General features: G+C 37.6%; 1 protein-coding gene across 2 annotated transcripts in view; it reads left to right on the plus strand.

Moving 5' to 3' along the window:
• WASHC4 (WASH complex subunit 4) overlaps positions 1 to 20,797 on the plus strand; it is a 41,693-nt gene extending 20,896 nt beyond the window's left edge. For both annotated transcript variants that reach the window (XM_069859609.1, XM_069859618.1), the window contains exons 16-34: positions 404 to 511; positions 2,277 to 2,423; positions 2,518 to 2,597; positions 3,506 to 3,611; positions 4,444 to 4,560; positions 5,559 to 5,727; positions 5,866 to 6,020; positions 7,535 to 7,609; positions 8,411 to 8,515; positions 10,517 to 10,651; positions 11,377 to 11,485; positions 12,200 to 12,266; positions 12,900 to 12,986; positions 13,740 to 13,887; positions 15,163 to 15,259; positions 15,746 to 15,942; positions 16,697 to 16,796; positions 17,670 to 17,745; positions 18,452 to 20,797. In XM_069859609.1, the coding sequence (XP_069715710.1) occupies positions 404 to 511; positions 2,277 to 2,423; positions 2,518 to 2,597; positions 3,506 to 3,611; positions 4,444 to 4,560; positions 5,559 to 5,727; positions 5,866 to 6,020; positions 7,535 to 7,609; positions 8,411 to 8,515; positions 10,517 to 10,651; positions 11,377 to 11,485; positions 12,200 to 12,266; positions 12,900 to 12,986; positions 13,740 to 13,887; positions 15,163 to 15,259; positions 15,746 to 15,942; positions 16,697 to 16,796; positions 17,670 to 17,737 (2,070 nt within the window). In that variant the 3' untranslated portion in view covers positions 17,738 to 17,745; positions 18,452 to 20,797. The remainder of the gene's footprint in view (positions 1 to 403; positions 512 to 2,276; positions 2,424 to 2,517; positions 2,598 to 3,505; positions 3,612 to 4,443; positions 4,561 to 5,558; positions 5,728 to 5,865; positions 6,021 to 7,534; positions 7,610 to 8,410; positions 8,516 to 10,516; positions 10,652 to 11,376; positions 11,486 to 12,199; positions 12,267 to 12,899; positions 12,987 to 13,739; positions 13,888 to 15,162; positions 15,260 to 15,745; positions 15,943 to 16,696; positions 16,797 to 17,669; positions 17,746 to 18,451) is intronic.
• Positions 20,798 to 21,380: the final 583 nt, after the last annotated feature.

Below are 21,380 nucleotides of genomic sequence, written 5' to 3' on the forward strand. Positions count from 1 at the left end.
AGGCTGCTTCCCAGCTGGATTGCTCCCAGTGTGTATTGGTGTATGGGCTTGTTCCTCACCAGGTGCAAGATTTTGCACTTCTCCTGGTACTTTTTCCAAGAGAAAAATACTCTGTTTTAAGATAGCTTCAGAAAGCAATGTGAAATAGACCTGAAGCATTTAAAAAAACCAAACTAAAAAACCCCCCAAAAACTTACATCATGGTCTTGAAGCTTTTTTACACTCCTGAATAATTTTATTTTCTCAGTTTCTAAGGGTTAAGTGCAACTGCTTCTAAGAGCACATTGCAAAGTGGAAAGAGTCTGTGTTTGCCTTGTGGATGAGTCCATTGGCACAAAGCCAAATTCTAAAGGCACCAGTTTGGGTAACTCCATGAATTATTGTGTTTTGGCATCGACTTTAGGCAATACAACACATGTTCTACCGAAGAAGCATGGTTGTGGCAGATTCTGTGACACACATTGCTCAGCATCTGCAATATCAGGCTCTTCGCGCTATTTCTGTAGCCAAGGTATGTAACCTAAGTTCTAATAAATAATCTCCCTAGCTACATGTTTAAAAAATAACTTAAAATATTTTTCTTACTTTTGCAAAATCTGTAGTGTTGCTCTATCTTAATTGACAGATGTACAAGCTTTCTAGTAAGTCAGAGCTTTATCCTAGAAACTGTACAGCATAGGCAGCTATTTTTGACCATGAATGGGTCCTCTCTTCCTCTAAAGTGCTGCATCTGTTGTCATGTGCCTCTTGTGTTCTTTTCTGATGTACATTTGTAAAGCAGTCTGGTTTAGTTCTAAGCAAACAGGCTGTTCTTTATTTAAATCTCTGCTTGGTGAAGTAAGTAGTAGTGGTTAATACGTGATGGCTTACAGGAATCTAATGCAGGCACTATTTTGCTGTAGGGCAAATTAGCTTATGGTGGTGAGAGAGTAATATCTACGTAGTATATATTTCTTTAAATAAAATCACTTTACTACAAATTTTGCATATCAAAACTTCGAGTTTCTAAATTCAGGCCAAGTGGGAAAATGAGATTTTGGTATACCTGTTCTGATGTCTAGTGACTGTTTTATTCTTTCATCACATTCAGTAGCAGAAATACAAAAGAGATAAACTATTTATATCAGTGCAGCTATTAAGTTTTCCTTTTAATTTTTTTGCTTTGACCATGTTCACATAAAAGGATTACAGTTTTAGCAGTAAACTTGTATTTTTGAAGTTTGTTTGAAATTTGGCTGTAATCTCAGTTTGTGTTTGAGGTCTCCCATATTTTCTAGCGTAAGCAAAAAAAGAAAAAAGTTGTACTTCTGAAAAGCTGAGCTAGATACATATCAGGAGTAGCATGACCTGAAGTGCCAAGCTTCAAAGCTACTAAGAAAAACTTTTATCTTCAAAAAAGCAGTCCACATTTACGTAGATAACTCTCATAACCTTTTCAAATTATATCTATAATTACATTATTAATTATTTATAAATGCATAGAAATATGCTGAGACTTGTAAATTAAGTAGATATCAAAGAGAACACATCTGTGAACAACTCTTGATGTTTCAACTACTCAGAAAATATCAGAGGCAAATGCTGGTAAATTTCGTTAGTACTAATATTGTTTTTTATCTGCTCCACATTTTTTCTAGGTGCTGTAAGGTCTTAGGCCTGTACCTAACATAGCCTTAGCATGTAAGGTTAGGAGCTTTAGATTGAACATGCTTTCTTAGAATCAGAGGAGGTTTGCTTTAACTCTTTCATGAATCTCTAGCTCTTACGAGTTAACGCTGCTGATTGCAAGTACACCTGTGAATTCAACTTTTTAGCCAGCTGACATTAGTTCACTTCATTTGTTCATGCAAATGTTTTTGTGCTTACTCTTTCTAATTAGAATTTGTAGAAAATTGCAAGTTATTGTTATTACCATGGTTATACGTTGTCTGCCTATTCTGCTGTAAACTGGATTTTGTGACTAACAACAGGGAGTCACTGATAAAAAAAGAATTAAAAAAATTCAATTAGATGTACCTTAGAACTAAAAATGGCATGCAGTTATATGCTGCTCACATGGCATTTGTGCACAGTATGACCTGACCCATATTTGTGATGAATCAGTAATATCACTGAATTGACAAATCTGAATTTGGTTAGCTGTGTTCACAAAACATAATTTGTTTGCAGAAATGCTCAATTTACGACAAGTCCATAAGCTTTGGAAAGAGAGGAAAGCTATTACTTTTGGGCTTAGGTAACTTTTCTCTGAATTTCTGTGTCTTTCTGTCATCAAGAAAAGAGTAATTTCTGATAAGAAGTACAGTGAGCAACGCCTGGATGTCCTCTCTGCTTTGGTGCTGGCTGAGAACACCCTTAATGGGCCAAGTACAAGACAGAGGCGACTAATTGTTTCCCTTGCACTTAGTGTGGGAACACAGATGGTAAGTGTTATGATTGTTCCAGACCTTTGTTTGGTGTAATATCTTCTAAAGAAATATAATCTTGTCTTTTTTTTTTTCCCCTTCATTTGCACAGAAAACTTTTAAGGATGAAGAACTCATTCCCCTTCAGTTAGTCCTGAAAAAACTAGACTTGATCAGTGAACTTATAGAGCGGTAAGCAGTGGCATGTGATACACAGAACGTAGTGTCATGTTGCTGGGGGAGCTGGATCTCCGCTGTGCAAGTGGGCAAAATCTGGTAGCTGCATGCTGGTGATGATTTTTGCATGTATTGTAGACCATAGGTGGATAGAAGAAATTCCAGAGCTAAGCCTGAAGGTCACCGATCTTCGGGCAAGTCGTGTTTTACCTCACTGCTGCCAATTTGGCAATTCATTAGTCTGATGGTTTAGAAATTCTATCACTTTCTTGAATGACTTGGCTTTATGTTAAGCTAAAGTCTTCCTCTTAACCCAAATATTGTGAGTTAATGCCAATCTGTTTGGGAGACCAGGTTGTTAGTTCCCATGTGACACTGTGTTTTGCTGCTGTTGAGTATCCACTGAAACTACAAGTCACGTAATATTGGCCATCTGAAAGCCAAGGGAATATCTGGGTTCTGGGCTGATTTTGTGGAGAGAGACAAACACCTTCAGTGGATGACTCATGGGATAAATTCCTGGGATAAATGTTGTACGCAGGTTTACATCAGGAGAGGTCTGTTTCTCTTGACTTAGAAGAGAAACTTAGAATGATGTTTGACCTCTAGGCTACTAATTGCATGCAATAAGAAAATAGTTATTTAGGATTTTGCTGTAATGTAAGGTTTAATTCTTTCAGAGACTAGACCTTTCTTTTAAAGCAGGTGCCTTTTTTTTTCATAAGTAGTGGGAAACAAGAAGGAAAAAATTCTCTAGTAAGCAACTTTCTTTTTAGAGGCAATGCATCTGCAACACTAACGATGTAAAACTTAGACTTGAAAAGCAGTTACCTCTTTCTTTTCAGCACACTAAAATAAATATCACTATGTTGGAAGAATAGCTTCTTCCAATTCTGTGTCTAATAAGTAATCTTGTATTCTAGAGTTCAAGCACAATGTGACTGTTGTTTCTTATACTGGCATCGAGCAGTCTTTCCAATCTATTTAGATGATGTGTATGAAAATGCAGTTGATTCTGCTAGATTGCATGTAAGTAATAATGTTAGTTACTTAGTTTAACAAGCTGCTGTAGTGGGAGGGATTCAGAGGAGGAGGGGATAAAGCTTTGACTGAAACTCTTGAGGAAAATGCTAAAAAAAAATATATATCAAAACCCAGGCAAGAGTTACTACAGAACAAACAATTTCTTTTCAGTCTAGACTATATAAAATTCTTTGTTCCAATCTAATTAATGCATCCCTGTTAGATTGCTCTAAAAATCTCAGGTTGCTATTGTTAACTCTGAGTCTCTGTGTCTGTCTGTCTCTCTGTTCCTCTCTTCATTCATTCTAGTTTGAAATGAACATCTTTTGCTAGACTTGAACATTAAAAGCCTTTGTTCTACATTGTGTCGTTAGATATTTCCAAAGCATGTATTGCTATTTTCAGTGATGCTGTGTGGGGTAGTTAATCGTGCAGCATTTTTCACCCCCATATCTCCCTTCCTCCCTCTGAAGTATCAAGTATTTGCTGCAGTAGTGAATCATGCTTTGGCATGTTAATCCTGATAAAAAAAAAAGTCATCATCAGTTCCAATGTTGTGCATGCCATGGTCAATTACAGCACTAAAAAAATCATAATGCAAATAATTTCAGAAAAATAGCTAATAATTTTGACCTACCAGTAAATGGATCGGCAGCAACTAAGTACTTCAGATGAACACATTAAGGAGAGGAAATTTCAGTAGGGTTTATAAAGTCTAATTTTAATAAAAGTGGGAAGACTGGTGATTTTGATTTGTTTGTTGGCTTTGAACACTGTTTGGGATGCTGTTGACATGTCTGTCAATGTGTTGGCTAAGCAAAATAGTTTCTTTTTTCAGTATATGTTTAGTGCACTACGGGACTGTGTACCTGCTATGATGCATGCAAGACACTTGGAATCTTATGAGGTGCTTCTGGAATGCTATGACAAAGAAATCATGGAAGTGCTTAATGAGGTAATTGGTTGTGAATGGAAATTAAAGGCAACACTGTTTGGAATATTTTTTAGGCCATCTGCTGTACCAAACTTGAGTCCAACTATGGTTGAACTTGATCTCAAAGGTCTTTTCCAACCAAGCGTTTCTATAATATGATCTATAAAAATAGCATAGAGATCTTTGAGACTGGTGTGAAGTATTTTAATAAACAAGAAACTGTTCACTGATGGTTTTGGTTACTGAAGACCTGTTGTTAGTGGTGTCTGTGTTGGCTGGGAGCATGAAAATACTACACTCCAAATTACGTAAGTTGGCAGAACCTCAGTTACAGATTTGGCTATGCAGACAAAGGAGTGCTTTTTTCCAGATTAGCTTCTGCTTGTATGAATCTCTAAAATAAGTACTACTGTTCTTGTTATGTATGCATAGCTTTTAGTAGTGAAGGCTCTGTAAGTGTAGGTGGCCTCTTCAGTGAATTATTATCTAGAATTACGAAGGATGTTTGACAGAAAATGTGAATTCAGATTTCCCAAATCCTAGTTTTTAACCTTTGAACTGCCCTTTTTGTTTGACTAGTCTGAAACCAAACATTACATATTCTGCAGAAGATTAGGCCAAATTGCTTACTGCAGGGTACTTTCTCTCTGAGTTGGGTCCTTTTATCATCTAGCCCTAAGTTGATAGCCCTAAGCCTGGCTCTGCTTAAGATATGAAGTGAGAATACTTCAGTTTCAATTGTGTTAAACTCCTGCATGGAAGTCTTAATCATAAAGAGAATAGCGTACGTTAGGTGGCCAAACACTTACATTTTGTGAGTTTTTTCTTGCTATTGTGTACTAGAATAGGAAAATGGGAATTAAATATCCTTCTGGTTCCTGAGTTCTGATCCACTTTACTTGTGTGGTCCTGCCAAAGCAAACCTGTCTTCATGAGTTTAATCAATCTTTTATGTGTAACAGAATGTCATAATTGGACACTGAATGTGACTTTTTTTTTCTTTTAACCTCTCTGAGTAGCACTTGCTGGACAAATTATGTAAAGAGATAGAAAAGGACTTGCGTTTATCAGTTCATACGCACCTAAAGCTGGATGACAGAAATCCCTTCAGAGTTGGTATGAAGGATCTAGCTCACTTCTTCTTTCTGAATCCAATACGTTTTTTCAATCGATTCATTGACATAAAAGGTAAGGAGTTGTACGTTTTCTTGATTCTGTTACTCTCACATCCATTACTCTTGGATTAGTATGTCTTTTAACTTCTTTCTGTACTTCCCTAACTAAATAGGTAGTATTATTTTAGTTCATCGGTTTTTATGTTTACAGCTTATGTAACTCACTATTTGGACAAGACCTTCTACAACTTGACAACTGTAGCTCTTCATGACTGGGCCACCTATAGTGAAATGAGAAACCTAGCGACTCAACGTTATGGTTTAAGTATGACTGAAGCGCACCTTCCCAGCCAGACTTTGGAACAGGTACAGTGCCTACAGGATCCGAATATCATTTGTTCTGTTGCGCTGTCGTACAAGCTAACTATCCAAAGGACTGAGTTGCTGAAATGAAAGCACCCTAGAGTAGAGAACTGTTTGGAAAAAGTGGTCTTTAACTTGTTGATTTCTGAGAACAGGGTCTATGGAGATAATGTGAAATTAACTGGTATCACTGTGGAATATCATTCATTTTTTAACATAAGATTTAGTAAAATGAAATTGGGTTTACAAATGCAGAGACTGTTCTCTTGAAAATTCAGTATTGGCAATTTGGCAAGCAGTATATTGGAATACAACTGTCACAAGTCTGGAATGACCTTTAAATGTTTGGTCTCTTCCCTGGTTTATTGGTTGCATCCCAGCAGGTTCTGCTTAGTGATCATCAGAAGAAATTGTTTCACAGGCTGCAACATCGAGGACATTGGGACATCTGTGCTTAGCTTAATGGGAGAGTGACTGAGAGACTCCTAGCAACTGCTAAACGTGGTTACATATGGAGTAAAGTTGTAGTTTCAGTGGGTTAATGAAGGTGTTTGCTGTTACAGGGTTGGTGCGAAAGAAATACAACTTCTGTATTTCAAAAGACTTTCTCTCAAGAGTTCTAGTGTCTTGTGTATATTTGGCAGTTAGCTTCATTCCCTGCTTTGGGTCGGCACATTGGCGAAAGCCCTTAAAAATACAGCCACAAAATGATGGTTGTGTCTTCCTAATTTGAAAGAGGGCGTAGAACTAAGAACTCTGGCTAGTTCTTGGCGCTCAAGTGCTGTGGATTGGTTTCTGTTTCTGGCTGTGGCTTTCTATTGGCAATGTTTGGCCATCATATTGTTATAAAAAATAAATCATTTCACAGCACTGGTTTCATAACATCAAGTCTGTTATAAGCTTTACTTCAAAAGGAAAGCACTTCATGCTCCATTCACCCCTCGGTCCCAGCAGAATTCCTATAAAGTCCTTGGCACAACTGGAATTAGAGTGTATAGATTAAATCCTCTCTATGCACTAAAGGGAATCCTTCAAGCAATACAATCAAAAAACTTAAATGCAAAACTTCGGTCTCCTAGAGAGGTTGAGCAAAACAGTATCAAAAAGTAGGTAGTTGCTTATTTCCCTATAGAAATCTGTGTGTTTGTAGAAATTTCTAAGGCAAGATTCCATTTTATGGAATCTGAGAACAGCCAAATCTGTATTTTGTTCTATTTTTTTTAATCAGGATGTGTGAAATAGACTGGAGGATTCCTTATTTTAATAGGAAGTTTGGAAAAAAAACAGGCAGAAGTATAAATTTTAAAACATGAGCTGAGCTGCTTTTTTCTCCTCTAAACATTATCTTACTGACACTGAACAAAAATTGTTGAGAGATTTTTCATTTTGCAAAGTGAAAATATTGCTTTCTAAAATGCTTTCAAGTAACTACAGAGACAGTATTTGCATGGTTAGGCATGTCAGTAGTTCTTGAGAATCTTTATCATACTAATTCTCAGTCAATAATATTGTTTCAGGGTCTGGATGTCTTGGAAATCATGAGAAATATTCATGTTTTTGTATCCCGCTACCTCTACAATCTGAATAATCAGGTAAGGTATATCGTATGCTCTTTCCTGGATTTGGAGATATTGAGAAGTGCAGAGTAGAATACATGTAAGAAAACCCAGGCTGAACATACATAATGACAAATTATAAAGTAGCTATTGCTGCTGTAGAGAAACATCTTTGTGGGTGATGTAGATTAAGTCTCAGAGAATGTTCTCTAAGCATTTTTTGAGTATGGTATGCCAGTAGGATCACTCCGTGTCAGATGTTCCAGTAGAGGCAGCAAAGCTAATTGGCTGCTGTATAAGGGCATATTGTGTATGTGACATTTTCAGCTGGAAAAAAAGGGTGTCTCAAAGTAGGTTATTAGAGAGATAAACATGGTGAATAACATGGAGAACATGTACAGGGAGCAACCGTTTTGTGGCTTCTCACAGTGTGAGAATTAGGGGGCCACTAGGAAAATGAGCAGCTTCCTTAAAGAAAAGCAAGTACTTCTCACAGCACATAATTCAGGAGTGAAACTCGTTGCCATGGTATATAATGGGGCCAAAAGTTAAAACAGGTGCCAAAAGAGTTTAGACCAATTAATGTAGGATATAGTCTCAATAATTATGAGAGCTTGTGTATGTCATCTGCCTTGGAGTTGTTGAGTCACTGCCTTGCAGAACTAGGAAGGACCTCAGAGATAAAGTTTATTGTATGCCTGCTGTATTTTCTTGGTTCTTTCCTTCATCACCAGATATTAGCGGCTCTCAGAAATAGGATATAGGCTACCTAGATTGATAATTTCTCACAGAACCAGTTTTGGGTAAATAACTTTATTTCCCCCTGACACCTCCCAGATCTTCATTGAAAGGACAAGTAATAACAAACACTTGAACACTATCAATATCCGACACATTGCTAATTCAATTCGAACGCATGGAACAGGAATCATGAACACAACAGTGAGTATATTTTGCACGGCTGGATTTTTTAATAGTGCACATAAGCCTCCAAACCCTTGCGTCTCATAGTGGTTTATTTGGTTGTGCAGTTTTAATCATGCAATAATAATGTTCTGTGTGTATTAATAAAACATCTGTTCTTGCACATGACAAATCAATATCACAATCTCTTAGGAGTTATGCCACTTCTAGTTGTTCCATAGTTGGTTACACAAAATTGGTGAAGGGTTTAGAGGGGAAGTCATATGAGGAGCAGCTAAAGTCTCTTGATCTGCTCAGCCTGAAGAAGAGACTGAGGGGTGACCTCATTGCAGTCTGCAGCTTCCTCACTAGGGGGGAGGAGGAGCAGGAGGCTGATCTCTTCTCTGGTGACCAATGATAGGACCTGAGGGAATGGCAGGAAGATGTGCCAGGAGTGATTTAAGTCGGATATTAGGAAAATGTTCTTCACTCAGAGGATGATGGAGCACTGGAACAGCTCCCCAGGGAAGCAGTCATGGCACCAAGCCTGACAATATTCCAGAAGCGTTTTGGCAATGCGCTCAGATGTGTGGTATGAATGTTGAGGTTGTCCTGTGCGGGGACAGGAGTTGGACTTGATGATCTTTGTGGGTTCCTTCCAGCTCAGGTCATTCTGTGGTTCTAGGATTCTATGATCAAAGTTAATGGAGAGATCTGAAAACACATCCAAGAAGATATATTGTGTTCTGGTGAGACTGTGAATTTCAGTGAAGATAAACAAAGCTTATCAAACCAGCACAGTAAAATATTTTGATTTCTAAGCTGCCAGCATAAGGTAGCATGTTGTGAGTTTCTTCTTATTGACATTTGGTAGACTGATTTTTTTTTTTTTTTTTTTTGCTGTAGTTAAAACAAATCTTGAAGAAACGCAATGTTGTTTTTTCAAGTTCCTCTTGTAATTGTTAAGCCTAAATGGCAGCTTTTCAATTTGGAATATAAAAAACCACAGATCTCTGGTCATTTATTGGAAGCCTGTGGCTTCTTACTTGCAATGCTTTTAATGATGTCTATAGTGTAGGTGGTGGTCATTTTAACCAGCGGGAAGTTTAAATCTTTGTAGGGTTAGATAGCTGTGGCCTGCCTGCTGCAGCAGGAGTTTATCATTGTGGTTCTCAGATTTGGATACAGGTTTTTTTAGGTTGATGATTTCCAATCTGCTGCTCAACTTTTCTGCCTCTTTGCTGTTTTCTTTTTCTCGTTCTTCTGTCTCTATCAAAAACGAAAGAGGAAGTTGCTGAAATATTGAACGTTACTTCAAAGTGGAAAGGATTAGAAAAATAAGGTTTTCATGCTTTCTTGCACTATTGGAAAGAACTTCCCTTGCACTATTCTTCTGAGAATGATTTTCTTCTTATTACTGGAATAATTATTCTTGGGAACTTCAGTTACTCAAAACAAAGATGTTGTTTCTTGCATTATTTTGTGATGTTGTAGATGTATTCACTTCAGGTTGTGAGTAAAGTTGTTTATGCAAACATGAGAAGTGACTGAGATATGTAGGGTAGAATTGTGCTTCTCCCTTGTGGTAGACTGTTATAGAAAACTTCTGAGGAAGTGAAAAGGTGTGTCAGGAGGTTATGCACGTTCTGCAGTGTGACTGATGGAAGTTGTGCTTGTCTGCCCTTTTCAACTTGAAATGTTTGTTTTGCTTCAGGACAGTTACAGGATATTCCAGACATAAATTAATGGCTCTGTAGGGCAGTTCATTAAACTGAAATAGATAACTTGTGCTTTGGTCCCTCTGCCCTTCCTGGAAGAGAGTAGGCCTTCCAGGTGAAGCACTGTATTTATTATTTTAAAGCAGTGAAATTAAAGATAAATTGAGAATAACAAATTGAAGTAAACTGAGTAGGAGTTTCCATTTTTGAAAGTTGCTTCATCGTAAATGCAAATTACTCCGGAAACTACTGAAGCAGGTTAGGTGCGCTTCTAACTTTGCTAACTTTCTTGATTTGACTTTTTTTTTTTTTTTCCTTCTAGGTAAACTTCACTTACCAATTTTTGAGGAAAAAGTTTTATATTTTTAGCCAGTTTATGTATGATGAACATATCAAATCTAGACTTATCAAAGATATCAGATTCTTCAGGGAAGTCAAGGATCAAAATGACCACAAGGTACAATATTTTTTGAAGGGAAGTATCTTGGCTAAAAGAAGTGCTGCTTTCATGAGGCTGAAGGTGTACCAGACCATAGCATTCCTATTATTTAAATGTGTATTTCCAGAAAAAATGATAGCTTTTATCCTAGAAGAACTCAGTATTACAAATGTCTGTATTCAGGATGGATTTGTTTCATTCTAATAGCTCTGTAAATATGGGGTTGGCTAGAATAATTCTCTCAGTGACCTGAGAGTGATGATTTGATGGAATCATGGTCTACTGGATGTTCTAAACTTCTGGTCCAAACTATGCCTGACAGTTGTTGTCAGTTTTGAATAATAAGATTATTGAAATTGAATCCAAAATGATGTAAATATGTTGCACTTATTCCAGTATGTCAGGATTTGGGAACTAAGGTCTTAACTTTCCACGCTGGAAAATTGCTTTCTTCAAAATGAGTCACAGTGTATTTAGTGAAATAGACTGCTAGATTTGTGTGTGTTGAGACCTTATTTCTTTTGGGAATACTTTCTTATTCATAGTAAGACTTCGGTTTTGCTTTTCAGCTTGCAGAAACGACTTAGCCAAATGACTTTTGCAAGCTATGGTAGACTGGCAGGTGTATAATTTATATTAAAAAAATGCAATTTCAAATAGAATTGTATAGACATGATGAAGTTTGTTTGTTTGTTTAAGGATAGGCAATTATTCTTATTAATTATTCTGAAATATTTTTCTAGTATCCCTTTGAAAGAGCAGATAAATTCAACCGTGGCATCAGAAAACTTGGAATAACCCCGGATGGCCAGAGCTATCTTGACCAGTTCAGACAACTCATAAGTCAAATTGGTATGAAATGCTATCTAAGACAATGTTATATATGTTATTAAATGAAAGAGGTCTTCATAGCCCAGTAACCAAACTTTTAGCTCAGTCTAAAACTAGATTTAACTTCAGTCAGATGGAAAGTACTTCACTTGTATCCCATGTGAAATATTCTTGTCTAATGACACAGAAATGGCCCTTGCACACATTTCCATCTCAAATACAGCTAAAGCTTACATAGATGCTGGTTCACTTTTAAGTTCATCTTTTCTTTATGTTGTGGAAGTGACTTTGAATGTATTTCCCTGTAAAAAAATAGCGACGTTCATGTATTTCAGAAAAAAGCCATGTATCTAGCTAAAATAACTTTGAGCGATGCATAATAATACTATGATGTTTTCAGCCATTGATGCTGTAGATGCACAGGACTGATCTGAACTTGCACGTGTTTAATGTGTCCAGTGAAAAGACTTTGTAGTGTTTGGCCTTTATGCTATTGTGAAAGTGAACACATCTTGCTGGGTGATGCATTTGCATTTTATTTCTCTTCTCATATTGATGTTCAACATAACTTTTTAAACTTGGCTTTCAGAATGATTTCTATGCCAAAGCCATGTAACAACTTCAGTGTACATTTCAGAGCTTATAGGTGTTTTGAAGAGTGTGTGTGTGTGTATATATATATATATAAAAATAATTATAAATTACTTCCTTGTTTTTTTCTTTTCTTTTTTTTAGGCAACGCTATGGGTTATGTACGAATGATAAGATCTGGTGGACTTCACTGCTGTAGCAGTGCAATTAGGTACTTCTACAAGTATTTCATTTTTCTGTTTGCTCCTTCTCATTCCTTTTCTCCCTTTTCATTCTGACATTTCCTAGGTTATTACACATCCCTCATAAATTTTGATTAAAGAAGTCCATGCCTTTATGCCTTTGTTGAAGTGAGATTATCAAAAAACAGTGCTGGAATTCAGAACTGTGCAATCATTGCCATAAAACATCAAAAATCAGGCATTGTATGGGAACGCACTGCAGAAGAGTTAATACAACGTACATCTAGGTCTTTAGTTGTTTAATCAGAGTCTGTAATTACTGATGTTAATGACTTCAAGTAATTTCATTAAGGAAAAATAGCACAAGGTTTGAGGAACTTTGAAAAAATTCTTTTGATAGTTCTTTCTGTAGGGGCGATTGTGTTTATGTAAGTTCATTAAAACATAGTGACTTTTACATACAAAGACATAGTTGATTTTCTAGCAAATAATGGTAAAGTTGATAACTGTAAGCGCAGCAGGTGCTGGAGAGAGGAGGTGGTATGACAGAAGCTTAGGTAGTTCAAGCCCAGAAGACAGAACTAACTAAACTCTAAATCATGGTTGATAATTCAGTGAACATATACAGTTGAACATAATACTAACAAACGGTAAGTTTGCAGGTTTGTTCCTGATCTGGAAGATATTGTTAACTTTGAAGAGCTGGTGAAAGAAGAAGGCCTCTCGGAAGAAACACAAAAAGCGGCAAGGTACCCTGACATTTTGCTTTTGAGGTCTGGGGTAGGGGTGAGATGAAAGACTAATCTTAAAGTTAGTTGCTGTTAGTTGCTGTGTTTTAGTTGAGGGGGGTGTGTGCGTGTTAAAAGTTCAACTGATTTAACACAAATATTTGCTTCTCTTAAAAGCAGAGAAAATAGCAGCAGTTGATTTAAAAATGCTGAAGGAGAAGTGGTGCATCAGGAAGTTCATCCTGGATGTTAGGAAAAGACTCTTCACTGAGTAGGGTGGTCAGTTACTGGAATAGGCTCCCCAGGGAGCGGTCATGGCACCAAACCTGTCAGAGTTCAAGAAGTGTCTGGACGACTTTTTTCATATGGTTTAGTTTTAGGTAGTCCTGCGAGGAACAGGGAGTTGGACTCAATCTGTACATGACCCTTCCAACTTGAGATATTCTGTGATTTGTACTAATACACTGTTTAAACTTAGTTTCTTGATTAAATCCTTGTGGTTTAAAGGCTAACAAGCATTCCTCACCGTGTCTGACTTCTGATTTTAGATTACTCAGGGCCTTTGGAAAGTATTCATACAACTTCTTTTGATGAAATTAAATCAAAAAACATGATTCAAGGTGACTGTAGAGATAGGGTGTAATCTTGGATGCTCTGGTCAGAATACTGCACTATAGGTGCAGCCAAAGGGTGAAGAGAGTACTGTTACCCTGAAGGATGCGTAAGCAAGGAAACTTCTGGCAGAAACCACATAACACTGCTTATCCTTTGCAGGCAGTTGGACTCTGTCCTCAGTGACCTCACGCGTAACTTTGCAGAAGGAACAGAGTACTTCAAAATGCTTGTGGATGTATTTGCTCCTGAATTCCGCAGTCCAAAGAATATGCATTTGCGGAATTTCTATATCATTGTTCCACCACTGGTTAGTATTTGCATTGTGTGTACCAGGACTTATCTTAAAAAAATTAGCAGGTCAGGTTTATGCTTAAGTAATTTTTGTTAGGCTGTTGATACTTTCTTCCTTGATTATGAGTGGGATTGCTTTGAGCATGGCTTTGTTGAGAGTTATCCAAAGCTGTGTTTTCTTCCCTGGCATCAATTAATGTACTAGCGCTCAAAAGGTAGCTTTAAAAACTTCTACTTGAATCAAGTTTGGAGAAGCCAAAGTGAAAAAGGAGGAATCGGAGCAGCAAGGATGAAAGGAGTTCAAAACCATGTTCTCCAGTCCTCTCGTGTGTGCTCTTTCTGCACCATGTTAGGTATATTTAGGTTCTTTTAATGTCATGTTTTGGTGCAGTAAAATTTGGTCCCTCTCTATTGCAATTGGACCTGCTTTTGCTAATGAACTCTGTTTAGAAAGAGTCCAACTGCGTTGAGGTAATGCACACTTCAGTGCAGCATCCTGGACATTTGGAAGGAGTTCAGTTTCAAGGCCTAAATGATCTAAACAGATTCATGTGTAGCATCCCATTTTAGAAGTTACTTTAGGAATGAAGACTCTGAGAGGACAAGTATGTCATGGGCATGGAAATTGTTGTAAAGACTCACAACAGATACTTTTCTTCTTTCCCTTTCTATTTGTGGAGTTCTTTCTGATAAATAAAGTTTCAGGAATATACTATCCATTTTGGCATTTCAGTGTAATTAAATTTGAAAGTGTGCTATAGGTCTTTGAGAAGTTGTTAATTTCCATGTCTGACATTTCCACGTCTCAAAAGTAGTTATTGCATACACACACATATCCATTGCTCAGTTTTACTACCTGGATCTGTTGTTCAACACCATAAACATAAGGCTATTTTCTAAGTAGAGTGAAATAACACACAATAGCTTTAAAACAGTGATACCTTTAAGCTTATCAGGAACCTGGGCTATTTTAATTATTCTTTACTTGTTTACATGATTACTTTTAGTAATTGCCAAGAGAATGAAGTAAGAGTCTGATAAGAACAGCGGAGATGAAGATGTACCTTTGTTTTCTTACTTACACATATGCAAATATTTTGCAAAGCCTGACTTACTTTCTTCCCAAAAAGTCCAGAAAAAGGACAATGTTTCATAGAAAAATGATGGGAGACAAAATTAGCATAGTTTTAGGCATGGAATTACATTCACAAGTAACAGCACATGTGTGAATACCTTTTAAAAATTCTAAGTATCTCTTGATGATTCCAAGACTAGCTATTCTCTCTTTCAGACCCTCAATTTTGTCGAGCATTCAATCAGTTGTAAGGAGAAATTGAATAAGAAGAACAAAAGCGGAGCGGCTTTCACTGATGATGGGTTTGCCATGGGTAAGTTTCAGCAAGCTGACAAGCCTTTGGATAAGCCAATATGATGGACATTTGCAAGAAAAGCTTTTCTATAGTTTGTGTGTTCCCAAAACTAAAAGTTCTGTCATTAAAATTTGGGTTGTCTTTGCTTCAGCACAGTGGATTTGAGGGGCATTGTTTTGTTCAGAATCTCGTGAGCACGGAATAGCTGAATATGGGAGCAAACATTTTGTTGCCTGTTGGTGCTCCCCAGTTCCTTTCAAAGCTTGCAGATCTTGGCAGATGAGAAGGTGTGCAAGGCTTTGGATAAATTCTGAGATTTTTCAAGAACTGAAGCTTATTCTTTATTATGATTTTTTTTTTCCTGTTAGATGTATTTGTAAATTAATTGCTGTTTAAATTTTAATAATGTGGTTATTATCAAATCACACCGATCCATTGAAGACATTTACAGAATGTTTTACAAATTACACGTTGACTCTGGTGTGTGGTTTTTAATGACTATAGGTGTGGCTTACATTCTGAAGCTTTTGGATCAGTACCAGGAGTTTGATTCTCTTCACTGGTTCCAGTCTGTTAGAGAGAAGTATGTGAAGGAAATAAGAGCAGTAGCTAAACAACAGAACGTGCAGTCCTCTAATCAAGATGAAAAACTACTACAAACTATGAACCTTACCCACAAGCGACTGGAAGTTTGTTTACAGGTATGGCCTGGGTCTAGTTATCTCTTCTATATCAAGTTCTGCATTTAACCATCACCCTCAGAGTAGCTTGGGTGTTAATTTTGAGTTGCTAAGTTGAATGATGCACCAACTGTCCAATACAGGAAAAACGCATTTGAATTTTGAAGCATAGCAGTTCAGGTTTCATCAATGGTGTAAATGTGTGTGCTCACTCTTGCACTCTCTCTCTTTTCCCTTCTCCCCTTTTAAGTAGGCTATGGGGCAGAACTGTAGCTGGCTGTTTATAAAGAGCCCATGATTGCATTCTGCAGAAGCACATGTGTTGCTTTAATGGATGAAGCCCTTTAGGTACTCATAACACCCAGGAGCGTGCACTGTTTGGTCCTCTGCTTTTACAAAAAGCACATCACCGAACCCTATTCTGGAACTGATCAAATTTAAGGCCATTTAAATTATTGACTTGCATGGTTTCCCATGGGCAAGTTGGTCCAAATTCTCATTGCTGCTATAAACATCATTTTTAGCCTTAGTGGATTAGGGACAGGTTTATTGCACTGATGCTGCTTTGCTTAAATTACTTTTTAAAGGTTTTGGCTGACATTTGCTTTGTAAAATGCATGTGAACAAGGTATGAATGAAGGAGACTTTTTCAAAAGCATTCAAGTGATTTGAATGTTGAAATCGAGTTGCCTTGGATGCTTCTGAAAAATCTTATTCAATCTGTCTACAAATACATTCATGCATTATACTAACAGTCCTGTATCTTTTCCCTTAGGAATTTGAACTCCTTTATTTCTCACTGAGTAGTGCAAGAATTTTTTTCAGAGCAGATAAAACTGCAGCAGAAGAAAATCAGGAAAAGAAAGAAAAAGAAGGTAAGCGAATGCTACATGTAAAACACTTCGGCTTGGTAGGGAAAGTGTTTCTTTTCTTCTTTCCGTACCTGCTTTCTTGCTAGTAGATTGATTCAGTATTCCGGAAAGAATTTTATGGAGTCAAATGTGATTGAGAAGTCAAGAACAGCTCACAGAGGCCTTCTTTGGAATGGGTGAACTTCAAGCAGGGCTTGGGCAGAAGAGGGGAGGAGGACCAAAAACACCACCAAAATAAAAAAAAACAAGTGACACAGGTGACCTGTGAGATTACAACTACTGAGTCAAAGATCATTTTCTTCTGTAATAGGGAAATAGTTCACAAGAAAAGATGTCTTCCAGCATGAATTTGTATTTGGTCTTATTCAATGAAGTTGCTCAAATAATTTTCAGTTCACAATGCTTGTAGCTGGTTTTTTGATGAGTGAGAATACATACGCTACCCTGGCCTCTTTAGGGGAGCATTCTGTAGAACATGGGTTACTATATTTTAGGTTGAACTATCACTATTATGTTACATGCTCAGTTCTTTTGAAAAATGTGTTGAAATTCATAGCAGGGTGAAAAGCTTTGAGCACAGTGATATCTTTGCCTTCTACTGTAATGTTTCGACTTAGACTCTGCACAATGTGTGAGATTGTATATGTAATCTTTTACAGGAATTGTACTGATTAGAGAGACTTTTCACCCCAAATACAGATTTCTTCATGGGACCAAGACCCTTTGTGCTGCAGAGTCAGTTTGCATATGCTGACTATGGAATACTATATTGTGTGTGTTATGACATCAGCGTAATATATATGCTAAGACTTCTGTTTTTACTGCCTTGAATAACGTGTTAAATGTGATCCATGTCTTTATTTTTTATTCTTGTAGATGAATCTGTTAAAGCAAGCAACGGAGATCTTTCCAACTCTACGCCTGCAGATCCTGTTGTGAAATGATACAGCTGGTATGGGCTATGATTACTTAATCAAATAATTCATGCTGTCATTATCAGTAACATTCTGTAGGGGTAAAAGCTATAGATTTTGTTTTACTTGCTTTGTTAAACCCAAGAGAAAATGTACAATAGTGTGCTAGCATTCAGTGAGGCTAGGTCTATATTTCCTGTAGTAACACCTATTTCTCAGGGGTTATGTTATTCACAGCACTTTCTTCAGGTTGAAAATAATTATATAAAGTGTTGACCCTGGAAGTAGTTATTTTAAAGTACTGCTGTGCAGATTAAAACAATAAAACTTACTGATCTTTAGATGCATACTTGCATCTCTAACAAAACATTTTAAAAAAAGACTCTTAGGCCGTTGTTGGTGCATCTCTTCAAAAATCAGCCAGGATATTGTGCGTATCTGTTGCCCAGAAATAATTCAGAGATGATTTTATGCAGTCCTGTTGTGACTAATGGAGTCACAGATCACACTGTAGGTGTAACAGTGGATGCTGTGGATGTACGTTAAAGCTATTACACTAAATGTTAAACCTTATTAATATTTTATTCCGTAAACCGCTATTACTCCTATAGATGGTATTTGCACTATGGGAGCTTACGATCCTGCCAGATGTTTATTTTCCTTTGCTGTTCCCCCACCCCTCCCTACCAGAGAATGGGAAAAATAGAAAAGTTAACATAAATTACTTCTCATTTCCTACCAAAGGTCTGATTTGCATCCACAGAAGTAAGGAAATCCAGAGCCAAGACCGAACCACAATCAGCTCTTCCTTTTATGACCAGACACTGTGTGATGGGTGTCTGTAACTATTAAGTGATCTTACACTTCATGAATATGTTGTGCCTAACTGCAAGTTTCAGCCTCAATTCTGTATTTCCTTGCCTTTGTAAGTCTCTTGTACTGTCTGTGTTGTTCCTACAGTCTTACATGCCTGACTATTAACAATAGTTGCACTGCAGGCTCCAGAAGCTGCTGAACACTGTGAGAACTCTGTATAAATGTAACATCTGTTAATGCCTGCAAATAGAGGTTCTAGATTGTGCAAGAGTTACTTGGATTCCTAACTTAAGTAGCCAGACTTAGCTTACAAGTAAACACCACATTCATTAAAAGATACAGTTGTGTTTTAATCTCCCAGAACATAAGATATTTCTAGGTCTTACTAACTGGAATCAACTACTCTATAGTCAGTCCAGCTGAGAACTACCTGTTGGTTGTTTTGGCGCTCTTAACAGGTTTTTTAGACCATACTTGCCAGCTTATTTCATCACTTCTAATTACAGGAAAAGGTAATGTTTTAAAATAAATGGTTCCGATTGTTCCAGCCACTTTTGGATCACTGGTTAGGACAATTCCTGATTGACTTCTGATTTGCCCATTCCTGCCAGGCACTTCAGAATGCTCGGACAAAAATTTTTTTGCAGCTGGAAAGACTTGGCTGGTATGAAAGTCCTTTTGTTGGTTCTGAACACGCAACACAAGCTTCATGGACTGTTTCAACCAACTGGGCTCATTAAAGATTTTGCTTTTTATTCATTAACTGCCGAGGCTGCCCTAAAAATGCTGCATTACTTTAGAGTTTTGCTTTTTTATTTTGATAGAGGTACTTTTTTTCATTATTTGTTTCTTTTTTTGACCAAGTTGTGCCCACACTGAACATTCAGTAACGCTGCTGAGCTCAGCATTCTTGCTGCTGCTGATTTCCATACTGTTGCAGTGTCCATATTTCCATATACCTGTCTCATCTGAAATCACATAAGTTCTTGGCTTGGGGGTCCAAGCACTACATTTCCTTCTTCCACAACACCTGCAGATAGTGTTTGTTTCCCCTAGGATGGAGTTGCTAGGTAGTTGTGTACAGTCAAAACATAACCTGTGCTCTAATAAAGTCTGTATTTGTATTTTCCCCTTCTCTTTTTTTTTTTTTTTTTTGGAAGGACACCATCTCAGATAGGTAATACTTTGCAGTTGAACATAAAATTAAACTGTGTGTCTTAATGGGTGTGGTTAACAAATTCACCTGGTTCTAGTGATGGAAATTCTACAGGAAAGACATAAGCCTATTTTTACAGAGCCCTGTTTAATCTAGGAGACCTGAATGTATCCTATATGTGGCAAAAATATATACTTACAAATATGTACACTAAGAGTTATTCTTGCTAATACAGGAATCTAGTTTATATTTCCTTCTTTTTTGTGTGTGTCATGTAGCAGCATATACATGGAGAAAGCTTTGTCTTATCTAAAATACAACGTGGGTCCTGGATTTGGATCTTACGCCCCTATGAGTCAGTAAATCACGTTAAATCCGTTTTATTCCCCCCCAGTAAGGATCTGGAAGGGGTGCTACTGTGGTGCTACTGTTTTCATTGGTTTTGCCCTCCTGTTCCTGTTACAGGAACACAAGGGATCCTAACTGGTTGTCTGGAGATGAAACAAAAAAATCCCCCAAACTAAATCAAACGCGCTCACTCAGAATTCTTGGAGGTGACAAAAGGAAAGTGAGAATGGTGAGTTTGCTGCTGGGCCATAAACCAGATGTCTAGGGTTTTTATTTCCAGACGAGGGCTGGCGCAACAGGCTGAAGTCCAGCCTCTCTTCCTGAGAAGGCAGCTGCCACCACTGCCCTCCTGTGTCCAGCCTTGTGACAAGGCTGTTGCATCCCCGAGCAGCAGCAGCAGCTCTTCCAGAGGCCTTGCAACCCGCTTCTGACACTACCCTGGCCAGAAGCCACGAGGCTGCCTTGTCCTTCCTCCTTGCAGCACCCAAAGGGCGTTTGCTCCTCTGGGAAATGCGCTGCTGCTGCTGAAGGGCAGACCTGGAGGTCCTAAGGTGGGCAAGTAACTAGAAATAAATTTAAGTTTTCATCTGATGTCCATCTGCAACAGCTGTTTTCAGCTTCTCAGGTACAAAGGACCAAATGTAAACGCTTAATGTTTCCTAATCATTGTACAAAAGGGTATTTTGTTACCTCAGTCTCTTTGGTTTGTGAGTAGAGAACATTATTATGTACATAGAACTGTGATAATAAATGTAATTTTGAGAACCGCATTCTTAGTGTCTTCAGTAACATCAGTCCAGCAGGCATTATTTTTTTAATAAGACAGCATCAGTGTTTATTTACAAAGAATTTTTTGTGTCGGTTACTAACAGTTTTCTTCCATGGTCCTTTTAAACATTCACCAACCAGCTAAACTGCATTTATTCCATGTCAGGCAGCTGCAAACTGGGATCTTTCACCTGCTGCAGCACAGGCTCACAGGAACTGCAGTTTCCTAGGCTGTGCTTTAGAAGAGTAAAATTAATTTGAATCATTTTAGCCATTTGTTCCAGTTATCATTTCTTGATTAATACAAACTATACCACAGATTACGCCCTGCCCCCATACCTACTGCTTATTTTGTTTATTTATGTTTGTTCCTGCAAAGAACAGTTTCTCATGTTTTCAGGTTAATGTGCTTGGGGGGAATCAATCTAAACTTATTAGCCAAACACAGGTAGTGTCTAACTTCAGGAATGTACTACAGGAGTAGTCAATGCTTTGTAGACCTTATCATCTAGCATTCTATTGCTCAGTTTCTTAAAACCACAGGTTGCTGGTAGACTCAGCTGGTGCAGGTCCCCATAATGTTAA

This window comes from Phaenicophaeus curvirostris, chromosome 1 (assembly GCF_032191515.1).
Source record: "Phaenicophaeus curvirostris isolate KB17595 chromosome 1, BPBGC_Pcur_1.0, whole genome shotgun sequence".
Classification (NCBI taxonomy): domain Eukaryota; kingdom Metazoa; phylum Chordata; class Aves; order Cuculiformes; family Cuculidae; genus Phaenicophaeus; species Phaenicophaeus curvirostris.